This window comes from Leopardus geoffroyi, chromosome E1 (assembly GCF_018350155.1).
Source record: "Leopardus geoffroyi isolate Oge1 chromosome E1, O.geoffroyi_Oge1_pat1.0, whole genome shotgun sequence".
NCBI classification, from domain to species: domain Eukaryota; kingdom Metazoa; phylum Chordata; class Mammalia; order Carnivora; family Felidae; genus Leopardus; species Leopardus geoffroyi.
In genome coordinates, this window is record NC_059330.1 from 40622088 (window position 1) to 40637299 (window position 15212).

Consider the following 15212-nt stretch of genomic DNA (forward strand, 5'->3'; position numbering starts at 1 on the left):
GGGTTTGGCCTGAACTAATCTCCACTACTTCACGTCAGTCCCAGCTGCTTGAGGGGACTGTTTGCCAAGTTCTTGGCCAACTGTGCCCCAAAGTGCACGCTGTGCCCCGTGGTGGGATCTCAAAGGCAGAGCCACTCAGAGGACAGTTCTGTTTCTACCACAAAGATAAGCTGTCAGTTGTCTGATTAAAGCCATTTGATTTTTCTTTATTGAACACATATCAAGATAGAATTGTCCACCCCTTTATCTTGCTAACAAACCAAGAATATTCTCTCCCCATTCTCTGTTCAAACACAGCAGAGTATCCACTGAGTTGACACAGTGTCATATATATAGCCACCCCTGCCCCACTAGACGCTTAGGGGATTCTCCTTGTTTGCTCTTTCAGATAACATCACAGTAAACGTGCACACAGCATTCTGGATCTGTTAACATTAGTCTTTGGCTGGATCACAGGGTACTTGCTGTCTTCCAAAGCTTCCATGTTTGCCTGCCAGCAGTCTGCAAACATGAGATGATAGACAGCTAGTTTCAGGATCTATAATACAATTCTGTGTACGTTTCTGTTTAATAGACTTACTCATCTACTTAGAAATCCACTTGGAAAAAAAAAAAGCACCACGTACAGGAGCACTTTTCCTGTTTTCAAAAAAAGTGGATCATTTTGGGAAAACTAAAGGGGAGGCAGGCCACACCCTGCACCAATGAGACTGAGGAGCTTGAAGAATGAAGGGCTCATCAGGCATCAGTAGCAGCACCTCTTTGGATGTGACATTTCAGGACAAGGAACGGAATGAACGAATGCTGGAGAATTAGTATACAACAAATAGGTCTTCCTTCTGGAATTTTAAGATAGAATTGTTCTTCTCTATCTGGGAAATAATCTGAAATAAGAAGAAATGGATTTGGGGGAGGTCTCTCCTAGCCCTTGCTAAGGTTCCTGTCTGCAGAAAAGAGTCTGGTGGGTCCAAGAGTAAGGACATGTAAGCTGGGAGCACCCCGATTCTGAAGGCGAATCCGGGCACTAGATCTAGGCAGGCACATCCTGGCTCCTAAGTCTCCAAGTCACAGAGGTATTTCAAAAAGGGTTTCCTTATACTGCTGGGAGGCTGAGCCAGCTTAAACTCCTTTCTGTCTTCTGTAACCCGGAACAAACAGGAGAAGCAGAACTCTCAACTGTCTCTGTCTTCCTCTTTCAAGCAACATACATTCATTCGACAAAACATTTATTGAGTGAGCACCTACTGTGTGCCAAGCACTGTGCCAAGTTAGAGCAAAAGTGTACAATACAAAATACAATCTCCAAAGGAAATGGATTTAAACTTTAACAAAAGGAATTTGGGTCAGGCATCAGAGGAAACTTACTGACCGTGAGGGGCGTAAGACACAGGCATGGGAGACTGAGGGAGCTGTGCAATCTCCTCGGCTGGAGGTCTATAAAGAGAGTCTAGGGCTGGAACAATCCCACCTAGAGGCAGGGGGAAGGACCAAATGACCTCACAACATCCCTGGGGCTGCTTCAGCATCCATAACGCAATCCCCCTGGCAGGCCGGCAGCAACTCCCTCTTCCCCTCACCCTCCAGCACCACTTACCACTGAGCTCTTCTCAAGTAGGCTTTTATATAAGTGTCATCGAGCTTCACTGCATTTGTGCAGTCTTCTATTGCACCATCTAGTTTCCTAAGCTTCAGGAGAGAGAGAGCAGTCATACTTCACACCTTCGGTGACTGAGGGAGCCCAGAAGCTGTGAGCACGGCTTCACAATTCTAAGAGGATCAGTCATACCAGGCCCCTGTCACACTCATTTCTGGTCATTGAGAAAGCCCTCCAGTATCTCGGAGGGCTACGGACACCGGGTTCAAAACTGGTTTCTCTTCTAAGGGATGGAAGCCAGGCACACTTATGGGCAAGGATAAGCCACCTCTGCCATTCCAGGGTGGTGCCCAAACACGACATGGAAATAGTAAGGGTGGTTCCTGCCCTCCACTCTCCAAAAGGCTAACTACAGGAGTAAGAATCACTGATTTCTGACCACTGGAACGCTACAAGAGCAAGAGCTTGCTCTGGTTTCTCATGGTATGCAGCACTGCAGTGGGCGCTTAGACCATTTTCAGCTGAGCATGCTGGACAAAAAAAACTAAGCCTGCTTCATACTCTAATTTCCTCCAAATCACTCCCGAGAAAGCCATAATCACTTGCTTTGGCAAAAAGCAGCAACAATATTTGCTTAAAAAATTATCCCAAAGCCTCTAGCCATTCCCTTAGTGGAAGGAAGGGATCTTGAGGAAGACCAGATAGGAATATCCTTCCCAGCTGTCCCTCAAGTGCCCTGCAATTCTAGGAAAAAGGTAAAAGCTTGCTTCTCAAAAGGAAGTTCCTAACAAGCTGAGATCTCAACCAAAACCACTATTCTCCTTTCGTGTGGCTTGTCCTTATTAAGCAGACTCCCCAAGATGCCCCTTAAACATATCTCCATAGGCCCCAAGACCCAGACCGAGTGCTTACCTTGGAATTAACCGTACCCCGATTACAGTAGAGTTTAGCATTTGTTTTTATATTGTTAGGGTCTATCCCCAGGGCTTCTGTGTACAGTTCATAGGCTAGCTTGTAATTTCCTTCTTTAAATGCTTTATTCCCATCTTCTTTCTTTGCTTTAAGTGCTTTGGCATTCTACAGGCAAAAGCAAAGGGAGGTTAGTTCACATCCAGGAAATCTCAGACCACCGTACAGAGAGGCCCAAGTCTATTTTCAATTTCTCAGATCCCTGTTGTTTAGCATCTTACAGATCCTTATCCCCCTCCCCTCCAACCCCACCACCTAGGCTATTTGCTGTTCACTAGTGCTTCCTACGGAGTGGACAGGGGAAACCAAGATTTACAAGAGAATACCAATGAGACCTGTGTCACCCAGGGTTTACCTCCACTTCCCAGAATAAGCATTACTATTTTTTCTTTACCGAGGGAAGAAAAAAAAAACATACCTAGTATTAGGAGGATCATATATGATCACATCTGCCTTTAGGCAAATAAAAGTAGTTCTGAAATAATTTCTAAGGAAAGGACCAAGCATCCTGGCAAGGTGGAAAAAGCATGTCCAGCATGCTCACATTTCATGTGGTCCTAGAATCTTCTATTTGTGACTTTCTTAAAGGCTCAAAAAGGAAGCTTTCTTTCCTACTCAGATGTGGGGCCTAGAACTTACTCTGCAAGCCACGCAGGCCTTCTCATGGTCAGGAGCCATCCTGAGAGCCTGTACAAAAAACTGAACCGCCTTCTCAATACAATCTTCATAATAAAGGCAAAGACCTCGTACGTACAGAGCATCTGCGTTGGTAGAATCCATTCGTAGAATGTCACTGCAATAGCCGTAAAGGGACATGCTCAGCTGTGGTTTGGATCTCTCCACCAACGCTAACATTTGTGATTACTATAGCCAGTTTTTCTCCTGACCATGTGTCTAGTATGGAAGTATCCAAAGGTAGACAGATCCCAATACCTTCCCCGAATAAACCACCTATATTTATCTCTAATACACTTCATGCATCTCAGTCTTTATTAGAACAGTGGTTGGTAAATTACAGCCCACAGGACCAAATCCTCCCTGCTACTGTTTATGTAATAAAATTGTATTGAAACCTACCCACATCATCCACTTATCTATCATCGATGGCCACATCTGCACTATAGTGGCAGAGGTGAACAGTTGCAACAGAGACCATATGACCTGCAAAGGACTGATCAGCCCAAGCTGGCCTACCTACAGGACATATGGTAGCTCCTGCTGTAGAGAGCTGCCAGACGGCACCTGTCCAGTGGTATCTGGTGTGTCAAGGCTGAACTGGCCCGACTTCATACCTGGCCACAGACTGTGCTTCCGGATAACGACCTAGCATTGCTAAACATTCTGCTTTGAGGATTTTGAAGCGATGGCAGGCAGGGGCAAATTCTAGGGCACGGTCCATGCAGAAAACAACCTATGGGGAGAAGGAAAGCAAATAACTCTCTTCATTCTGGACTCTACAGAAACATCTTCATTTTAGTTTCGCCACAGGCAACAAACAGATTCAAAGGAAAGTGATATCAGAGTTTAGGAACATATCTAAGTCATTTGATTAAACCACTGAAACAAGGAGAGCAGGTGATCCAAACGATAATGATGACAGCAAACATTAAGTACTTTATATACTGACCCACTTAATGCTCACAACAATTTTATACAGTAATTTCATGAAGTTCCTTATTTTGTTAATGAGAAACTAAATGAAAATGCAGAAATAAAGTAATGTGTTCAAGGTCAACAAAGCTAGTAAGTGATAGAAACAGGATTGGGTCTCACACTGAGACTCCAGAGCCTGTAACTGTAATCACCATGCTAAGCTGCCTCCACACTGAATCATATCCAGTGACTGTGGTCAGAATCACATTCTGCTAATGTAGACTCATTTGCTACTCTGCCTAACTCACCATGTTTAGCCTATTATGTAAGACAAGGATACCCCAAATAACCTGATGTAGATTCATTACTCCTTGTATGATCAGAATGGCTCACAGTTCCTTCCTCCCTGTGCCACCCTTCCACTTCTATCTTAGTACAGAAATATACCAATAAAATGGCGCATTTTAAATGGTCCTAATAGACTTAATCAGAGTACCGCACCCAACATGTTGCTACACAAACTAAAAGGCAAGTTTCTTTCTCTCTCACACACGCACATGGCTGGGATTACTTCAATCTTTCAGCTTGATAAAGACGCTCCATGTATTCCCATTTTCTCTTTAAAAAAATTTTTTTTTAAACTTTATTTTTGAGAGAGACAGAGCATGAGCAGGGGAGGAACAAAGAGAGAGGGAGACACAGAATCTGAAGCAGGGTCCAGGCTCTGAGCTGTCAGCACAGAGTCCAACGTGGGGCTCGAAGTCACAAACCAAGAAATCAGGACCTGAGCCAAAGTTGGACGCTCAACCAACTGAGCCACCCAGGTGCCTCCCCGTTTTTTTTTTAATGTTTGTTTATTTCTGAGACAGAGAGAGAGCGCAAGCAGGGGAGGGGCAGAGAGGGAGACACAGAATCCGAAGCAGGCTCCAGGTTTTGAGCTGTCAGCACAGAGCCCGAAGCGAGGCTCGAACTCACGGACTGTGAGATCATGACCTGAGCAGAAATTGGTGCCCCCCGCCCTCACCCTTTTTCTCTTTTCAGAAGTTTGTTCTCTGAGCTTTCAGTTTTGGGTTAGCTGCTATTCCTGGGAGATCCTTGCTGAATCACCTTCTTGTCCAGTAATAAATGACCCAAAGGAGAAATGTGAAATTAAGGGACACCCATTTCCTCTCAGAATCTGGCCCTGGGGATCAGGAAGAGATGAAGTCTGAAAACTCAGAAGCAGAAATAGGACTAATTCCAGCAAACAGGCAACTGGTTAGGCATTCATATAATGGGATACTACATGCCTCTAAAATACAGTAAAGACGTTCTCCATATATTAATAAAGATTTCAAGGTCTAAGTGGGAGAGGGGGGAAAACAAAAGGTATAGAACAGTATACAGCATTATTTCCTTCCTCTCATGCAAAAAAAAAAAAAAAAAAGAAATCTATGCTTCTCTTTGCTTATATGTGTACAACTAAACTGGAAGGGAACAGAAGAAACAAGAACAGTGGTTACTTTAGTGGGTGAGAACTAGGCAGATGGAAATCAAGTTCGGGGGGGAATACCTATCACTGAGTATCTGTTTCCACTTCTTTTAACGATGAATGGCACCTATTCAAAAATTTTAATTTGAAAATATGTGGAAATAGGAAAACCCCACGAGCTGCTCTGCTCCACTGGGGAGACTCCTTGCAGGGTTCAGAGCAGTGGTGGGGCGCCTCTCTTTCAGGGCACGGGTTACTATCCTGGAAGTCCCAGGACTGTATGAAGTTTTAGGTATGATGTAGAGTCATGGTGCTGACTTTTTCTCCCTTCGGCAGAAAAATAATTGGGGGGGAGGTGAAGCAGTCAAATGTAAGCAGCCACACCCTGCTGCCTTCGCAACGCTCTGTGCGGAGATGGTTCTGCCCATCGGGTCAGTGGAGTGTGAGCCGAAGCTCAGTGCCTCACTTCCCACCCCCTTCTCCCCACGACCAGGGACAGCTGCAGGCAAAGAAGATCTTTGTTTCTTCCAAGTTCATCTGCTTCCCCTGCCAGGATCATAATTCTTCATTTGTGACATCACCATGAGCTACAGTGGGGGGGCTGGGATGTCACAAACAGAGGATTCTGTCACAAACTGGGGATTCTGGCTCCAGAGTGGGCAAGAGAGAAAAGAAACTCAAAAGATTGCCTTTTGAGACAAAGCTTTTGCCTATGTAAACCTCAGAAAACATGACAGAAGGCAGAACTGCTTTCCAAATACACACACACACCAAAAAAACTTATGAATCACTGTGGTTATTACAAAGACACTGTGGTTATTAAAACCAATGGACAGAAGAGGGATGCTGATAAGTTAATGCTGGGACTCTGCATAAGCTAATCAGAAATATTTATTACCAAATAAAAGACCTGCACAGTTTTTGACTTATGAATAATTCTTAACTGTATCCTTTTATCAAACATTTATTGAGTCCCTTTTACAGAAAGCACTGAGCAAATTCTCACATGTTCCCTGGATAATACAAACTTTTTTTTTTTTTTAATTTTTAAAGTTTATTTTATATTTTTGAGAAAGAGCATGAGCACAAGCAGGGGAGGGAGAGAGAGGGAGAGAGAGAATCCAAAGCAAGCTCTACAATGTCAGCACAGAGTCTGACTCAGGGCTCAAACCAACCATGAGGTCATGACCTGAGCCAAAATCAAGGGTCGACCACTCAACCGATCAATACAAACCTCTTTTAAGTGATCCTGAAAACTAATCAGTGGTTTTTAACTTTTTTGGGAGCCATTCACTGTCCCTTTTGAAACCAATGAAAGCTACGTCAAAATATCATCTAAAGAAGGGAATTCAGAACTATACAGATGAGGCATAACCACTATAAACAAGATCTAGAAAGATATCTCAAACTTTTATACCCTTCGCATGTTTTCAGACAGGGCAATCTTTTTGGCACGTTAATTTTCATGGGACTGTCACACGGCCCCATAAAGAAGACTAGTGGGTTTTCATAGAAAGGCCTAACATCAATGGGGCCCCTGGGTGGCTCAGTCGGTGAACCTTCCAGCTTTGGCTCAGGTCATGGTCTCACAATTCGTGGGTTTGAACCCCACACTGCGCTCTGCGCTGACAGTGCGGAGCCTGCTAGGGAGTCTCTCTGCCTCTCCCCCACTCACGCTTTCTCTCTAAATAAAAACTTAAAAAGCAAAAAAGCCTAATATCAAAATGGTACTGATGACAGGTTACATACACTGTTCAAGAATCTAAAAGGAGCCTCTACTTTTTAGTTACAGCTGCATCCAGTTCACATAAAGCAAGAGTTAGAGCTAGCTCCCATTATTTAAATAAAAATGGATTATCCAAACATAATACTTAATTCCAACCAGTGTTTCCTCAATTAGCAGCACACTTTTAGGCTACCATCTTATATCAAAACCAGGAACAAACTCAAGTAAACTATTATTGCTTTTCATCATAAAGCCAAATATTATTAAGAAAATAAGTACCTTGGCCCAAAAAATTTTTAGATGCTGGTGATGATGTGGAGCAACAGGAACTCTCACTCATTGCTGGCGGGAATACAAAATGGTACAGCCATTTGGGTGGTTTCTTGCAAACTTAACATACTTCTACCATACGATCCAGCAACTGCACTTCTTAGTATTTACCCAAAAGGGGTGAGAACTTATGCCCACACAAAAACCTGCACACAGATGTTTACAGCAGCTCTATTCACAACTGTCAAAAATGTGACTGTAACAAACGTACCTCTGGTGGGGGAATGTTGATAATGGGGGAGGCTATGTATGTGGGGAGGGGGGGTAGAGGGAATAGGAGAACTCTTTTTACCTTCCTCTCAATTTTGCCGTGAACCTAAAACTGCTCTTAAAAAAACAGTCTTTAAAAAAGAGAGAAAAAAAAAAGAAAAAAAAAGTCAAAATAAAGTGGTAACTGATTATTCTGGATCTTGTGGACTATACCACACACACACACACACACACACACACACACGCACACGCACGCACACGCACGCACACATACGAAACCTTGTGACAAAGGGTAGGTGAGATCTCCCCATAGTTATACTTTACCTTCCGAAAATCCCGCTTCTCAAAATCCGTTTCTGCTATTTTCTCATATTCTATGACTGCATTAGCATTCTTGAACTATACCAGAAAATCAGATAAGGAAAGTTTTAATGAAGTTATAGGTTCAACAAACACAAAAATTAAGGCTTTGATGAATTATTAGTTCAAGAAAACCAGAACCACAGACTTTACAAATCAAGTTGGTGAAGATGCAGCTAAAAGGGTAAAGCCCAACCTGCACCCTCAGTTTGAACTTAAAGTCAAGAATACAAGAATCATGCCTTGAAAGATATAAAATAAGGGCAAGGCATTGTCAGAGGTCGAGCAGAAGTTTCCAGATTCTCACTAAAATGCAACCAGAGGTAAACAGGGTATATATGGAAACGGAACTAAAACATGTTTTAGCTGCTACCAATTTAATCAGGATTTGAATTTACTCAGATTCTTCAACTTCATTCAAATCAGTTCCTTGCAGCATCTGCCCACCCCCAAGAATCTCAGAAACCCTCCAATTTTCACAGATTCCTAAACCTATAAATCATACTCAAAACTGTCTACATACACAAAATCAAGCCTCAGACAGACTATGAGACTGCCTACAGTTAGCCAGGTGTGGCCGATGGCAGGAGTGAAACTAGCTCAGTTCTTTTTTTCCAGCTCTCAGTTCTGACTTTCAGGTCACTATACCACATTGTCTTTTTCCCTACACACAAGATCAGAACCATACCTCCTGTTGTGCCTGAGCATTTTTGTGATCCAGTTCTAGGGCTCTCTGGAAACTACGACATGCCGCCATGGCATTCCCTAGAGATAGGTGGCATTTACCCTCTCGTAGATGTCCCTAGAAGAAACAGAAAGAGGGAAGAAAAGGAGCATGATTGGCCAAGCACAAAGCAATCAACAGCAGCAAGAAACACCCACAGAAAACCGACATGGGATGAAAATGGCCAGAGCAGTGGTTCTTACCAAGGGAGATTCTGCCCTCCATGGGATGGTTAGATGGTTAGCAATGTTAGAGACATTTTTGGTTGTCACCACTGGGGCCAGGGTGGGGGTAGGGGGGTGCTACTTATACCCAGTGGTTAAGGGCCAGGGATGCTGCTAAACATCATACAATGTACAGGATAGCCCCCCATGACAAAGAATGATCTGGTCCCAAATGTCTACAGTGTCTAGACTGAGAAGCTCTGGGACAGAGAATTTAATTGAAACAACCGGTCCTCCCCAGCTGATCCTTCCCCAACCATTTCTCCCCAGTCAATCCCCCCCGACTGCTGCCTCTCTGCCCCAGCCAAGTGGTCACATCACGTACCCGGACGAAACTGTCATCCAACCTCACGGACTGCTGTGCATCTCCAAGAGCTTCCCGGAACTTTCCAAGCATCATCAAGGTGGCTGCTCGATTCCCATAATAGCTAGCATTTTTAGGACACATATCTACAGGAAGGGCAGAAGAAAGTAAAATACAGCTTAGCCAAGTCACTGCCTCAAAAACTGCGGGGCCATCTCCCTCAGAACTGTATCAAGGCAATCAAACTCTAACAGGAATGCTGACATACTCTGTTTAAAAGGCCATGGCCAAATTTTTGACTACTTGTGCAAATGGACAGCAGCAATGGTGCAACCAATGAAGAAGGAAGTTGCTTAAAAATAATTTACACTTAGCTTTAAAGTGCTCTGATTATCTTTTTAGGATAAAGATGGGAGATGTCAGCATATTCATCTTCTTAATGAATTGTATTTTATGTAATAAGACATGAAAATGAATTTGCATTTGTTGAATTAGGGGTAGAGAACCTGTAAGCAAGTTAGGTGAGAAACATGCTGACATGGGATTAAAATATGCTGGCAAATTGAGCACGGAAGTAGTTAAGGCTTGATAATATCTACAAGGGCCATTTTCTAAGATAGTTAAATGAACTGGAAATGGCTGAGATGCATTTAGCGGTTATCTTTTTGCCATTAGACCTAGAATTTCTGGAATTGCCTTTAAACTACCCATTTGAGCTAGAAAGCGTCATCCCTCATGAAGCCATTAAGTCCAAAAGAGTTCACATGCCATTAAGTCCAAAAGAGTTCATAACAGTTATGAACCCACTACGCCAAAGGCTACTTCTTCGAGAGGGGCTACTTATAATGGTATTCAGCAAATTTATCTTTCAGCATAGGCAGTAGGTCCTTCTCACCTATGGCTTTTGTATAATAGTTATAAGCTTCATTGTAATCTTTCTTGGCATAGTATGCATTTCCTTGTTCCTTGAAAGACTCTGCTTCCCTGAAAAGGAAAGAGAAAGAAGGGCACATTATTTTACACAGGGAATAACCTCTGTAATCTCATGGGAGCAATCTTTGGTCTACAGCTCTGGGCATAATGAGCTGCAAGTTAGTGCGATACTTGAAGGAATTTATAGATTTGTTCGATGCTGTTTTTTTGGGGGGCTTTTTTTGGTCAGATACATTTAAACTAAATGAAGAAAACCTCTCTTGTGTTGCCTGCCTTTCCTCACTATTCTGGCCTACAGTCACACCCCATACAACAGGCAAATTTAGACATCCTCTCACAGAAATTAAAAATTTTTTTAAAGTTTATCTATCTATCTATCTATCTATCTATCTATCTACCTACCTACCTACCTACCTACCCACCCACCCACCCACCTAAGTAATCTCTACACCCAACATGGAGCCTGAATTCGTGATCCCGAGATCAAGAGTTGCATGTTCCTCCAACAGAGCCAGCCAGGAGCCCCAGAATTTTTCTATTTATTTCCTTTCCACTGTGCCACAACTTCTGCCTCTTTAGCAACCATAAAAAATCAGTTACAGATCATTCCATTCTGGGGCAATGACTTCTTAATGTGAAATGGGTCACATCTTTAGAGTTCTAATGATCTGTTCTCTTGAAAACTGGCTCATGCATTTGTCACTGAAAGGACAAGCAGAGCAAAAGCAGGTGGCAAAGGAGTTAAAAGCAGAGCATATTGATGTTTAAGATGGAGGACGGAGTTGAGTGACAGCAGAGACCAAGAACGTGGGTAACAGGGACATACGAGGTACATACAGCCTGCCGGGGATATGCTTTGAGAAGTACCCATCTACTGACACTCTCTCTGCCTATCACATCTGGGTGGGTTCTTACTGCCCCCTATACCGTTCCTACTGTACCTTGTATAACCACCAAGTGGGTAGTATCAGAATTTTTGCCCTACTCCAAGATCCATTTTTTGAAGCTGTACCATTAGACAAATTGTTCTTTCCAAAAGGAACAATGTTATGTGAGAATTATACTCCAGACCAAGGAACTAGAATTAAGACATGACCAACAATGTTTCAGAAGAACTACTAACCTCTATCAAAGATACCCCAAATCATTCTAATGACTCAATTATCTTTGAGTGACAAAGATAATTCTTTACCAAAATGATTACTGCAATATAACTAAGTATCTGAGCATTTTTGCTATAAGGAAGAATCTTGTTTCTTTTTCTGTCCTCTACACACACACACAAGAGAACCCAGTTCAAGGGAAGCAAGGACAAAAGTACCTAGTTCTTAACTTTGGTGATGGTATGGGAGTTTACAGCTTGATTCTACAGACATCAGCATTGGGAAGATTTGTGATTTTTTTACTTACATATTTTAAACTACAAAGTAGCAAAGCTGCTCTCCTTTTAAATTGAGGCCCTCTCCCTTTCTATTCTTCTCCATCACTGTTCTGGCAAGCCCTACTAACATGAAAAGGCTGCCAGAAGAAAGGAGAAAGAAAATGGGAATGATCTACAAATGCTGACAGATTTGAACTGTGATGGACATGAATCTGTTTGAATAATTTTATTACACCAACTGTCACAATGCTGTAAAGAGGCCATCTGCTATTAAGTCCTCAAGAAGGATCCCCCAGCTGCCAGATTTACAGGACCAACTGCAACCTTTCTACATGGCAGACACCATCCTGTAACTCTATAAATTAAGCAAGGCACTATAAAAACTATGAGGAGCCTATCTTTTAAGAGCAGACATGCCAAGAGATCTGAAGAAAGGGTTTCCCCAACCCTGGATGCCAGAAGCTGAGTCAAACTACTGTGAAGACATGAAGTGGTAAATTCAAAGGAAACACTGAAGATGTACCTGAAAAGACCTAGCCTTCTCTTTTAGGCTAGTGGCTAAGAATACGCAAATCCTAGAGGAAAGCCAAAGGCATCCAGGCATGTGAACAGACACTGTATCAGCAGTATAAAACTTGTTAGTCAAAGGTGAAGCAATCTGCAGAGCTACAGAAAGGTGCTCTTTCTTTCCTGAAACACTAACACCCATGGATACAAGGAAGTTCAGCACTGGCTTTTAGTAAAAAGGCAAAGGATGATTTCTGTGGAAAGTCAGTATTAATTACTGAAGTCTGGTACTTTCCATATGTTATCTTCCCATCAGGTGTTTCACATTATTCCCCTTTCTCATAGGAGTAAAATAAGGGGTAGAGATTAAAAACTGGCCCAAGGTCAGGATGTGGAGCCACACCTGTCAGATTTCAAAGCCTGTGCCCTGCGCTATCTCCTACGCTTAGCTTTCTCTCTAATGCTCATCTCTATCTATTGCCTAACTAAGACTTTAAAAATTAATCTGTCTTGCTAGGAACAAGACATGGGCAACGAGCGTGAATTTCTTCAAACTAAGACATAAAACAGCCACAGCGTGTAAAATCCAACTCCAGCACTACAATCTGGATCTAAACAAGCTAAATGACATTCCTAACAATTAGTCACAGAGAGCAGAGCTCCTTTCTCTTTAAGATGCAAGACCTAGTGAACTGGACTTTGCCTCCCCCAAGAAATGCATTTCATTTTAGTAAATGGTGAGTAGATTCCATTCTAGAGCAAACAAAGCGAGTAATGTAGAGTCAGCCCACAGCAGAAAGAACAAGAAGAATTGTGTTGTGACAAGTTACCATGTTTTTAACCTCACACTGCACAGCATCAGGCCAGAATTAGCTATTCCCACACAATTGCCTCATGAAAAGGACTTATTTTCATAGAAACATGGTTGATTAACAGCTGCCTAAACAATGGGCACTTAGTGCTTTTAGGCTGAAGGCTTATTTTTTGCCTCCAGGTCCAACTCCCAAAGTGGAGTCCCTCCTCCATTTTGAACCTCCCCACCAAGTACGCGACAAGCTTTAACCAATGGGCCTGACCCTGTGACACCAGTCGAGGAAAAAGTGGATCTTTGGAATCCAGCATGGCAGCAGCAAGAACTGAACAAGGCTGCATCAGGAACAATTCCAGGGTCAAATCCATTCAAGTCCTGCCCTGGGAGTCTGAGAAAGGGCTGAAGCTTGTTCAAGTTGCCCTTACAGCAAAGGGACTGAAGGATGAGATGTCAAAGGCGTGGGACTGGAAAAGAAGGAGAAGAGCTGGTTAACACCGGAATTGAGGGCAATCTGGCACTGGTATCTGTCACACCGCTTGCTGCCAGAGTCGATGGGTAACAAAGTGAGGTTACAACACGTACCTACCAAAACACATGGGCACTGAGAAAGAAGAATTAGGATTAATTAGGCTCACCTGGACTAACCAAAAAGAGGAAAGGATTCCAAAAGGGACTAATTAAGCTACCAATTATTTTCTAAGGCCACAAAACGAAATTCAGATCAAACCTTGAAATATAATATCACATCAAAATATAGACTTGGCCCTAACTGACCTGATGGAACTATTAATAGCCACACTGTATCTCTAGTGCTTTTTCAGATTTTCAAAGCATTTCCAAGGAAGATCCTGGCCTCCTGAAGTGGTTATGGTGATACTATCACATGTCCTTCGGCAGAGGAAGAGCCGGAGAGGCATCCAAGGCAGCTGCACACGTTCCCTAACTCCAACAGTCTGGTGTTTCTTGCCCACTAGATCCTGTCAGCTGGCATCAAAGTTTTTAGATTAAAACTAATTTATCTAGTTTCCCACCCAATCTCTAAGCAGAATAAGCTTCGCCACTCGGACTCACCAGGAGACACAGGGAAAGAAAGACTCTAACCTCCACCAAACCAGTCCTTTCCCTTTAACAGCCAGCAACAAATTCCTGTGAAAAGAGCCACTGAAAGATTTTCAAAACTCTCTATCCCCTTTGGAGGTTATAGGGAGGGTCCCAAACAACAGGATCGTACCAGAGGGCCCGGCAGGCCTTCTCTCAAACATACAGATAAGCAGACATTCTGCTCTTAGTCTGCTTTGCTTTTTTAAAATGTACTTATTTTTTGGAAATAACTTCATCAAACTTCAGAAAACTGCAGCCTCATAACCTGCTCTTCTACACTACACACGTGTGAAAAATCTGTGTGTCCTCTGATCGTGCAGTTATACTCTCTCTCCCAATTTAGCATCACAGATGCTAATTACTCCAACAAAAGGCCAAGGGAATCATTTGGTATCACACAGGTCTTAGTAGGGCTCAGCATTATGTGATCAAGTCAGACAACTAGGGCTTACAATCACCAGTCAACTTTGCACATTTACAGCTCAGCTAAATTAAACATACCTTAAAACACTGCAGCTGACATTGCGACATGACCCCAATTAGATGCTCTACAAAAATCTTCATTTTCTCTCTAAATATTCCAACTTGAACACTTAAACAAGATCTTTGCCTTAGGCAAACTAGTCTGTCTTTTAGCAATTAAAGAGTTATGCAGAGAATTTTACTCATCCGCTTTCATTAATGCAGGATTCACTGGGTGGCAGTTTTTAAAACATCCTCAATGACTTGGCTCTCTTTGGAACTGTTTCATGTTTCAGTATTTGTGAATTATTAAAAGAGGAATGAGATGCTTCATCACTTGTACCGTATCATTTTAAGATTTAATTACCTCAGTGCATGAAAAATACAGACTAACATAGGTCACTATTCTGTAATATTTGCAACCTAGGAAATACTAATCTGATTTTTGTATGACAAAAACATACCAGACTGCTTTTATCTATTTCAAGTATTTGGCTACAATAATATACTTT

The 15212-nt window shown here is 42.5% G+C and overlaps 1 protein-coding gene across 3 annotated transcripts in view; it reads right to left on the reverse strand.

The window, feature by feature from the left end:
• DNAJC7 (DnaJ heat shock protein family (Hsp40) member C7) overlaps positions 1-15212 on the reverse strand; it is a 29410-nt gene that overhangs the window by 7324 nt on the left and 6874 nt on the right. For 2 of the 3 annotated variants that reach the window (XM_045488872.1, XM_045488873.1), the window contains 8 exons: positions 10401-10489; positions 9527-9651; positions 8942-9055; positions 8218-8292; positions 3856-3974; positions 3203-3356; positions 2507-2671; positions 1595-1686 (listed from right to left, as the gene is read on the reverse strand). In XM_045488872.1, coding sequence (XP_045344828.1) covers positions 1595-1686; positions 2507-2671; positions 3203-3356; positions 3856-3974; positions 8218-8292; positions 8942-9055; positions 9527-9651; positions 10401-10489 — 933 coding nt within the window. Of the gene's footprint in view, positions 1-1594; positions 1687-2506; positions 2672-3202; positions 3357-3855; positions 3975-8217; positions 8293-8941; positions 9056-9526; positions 9652-10400; positions 10490-13402; positions 13527-15212 lie in introns of those variants that run through there. The other variant, XM_045488874.1, reaches the window with a different exon arrangement.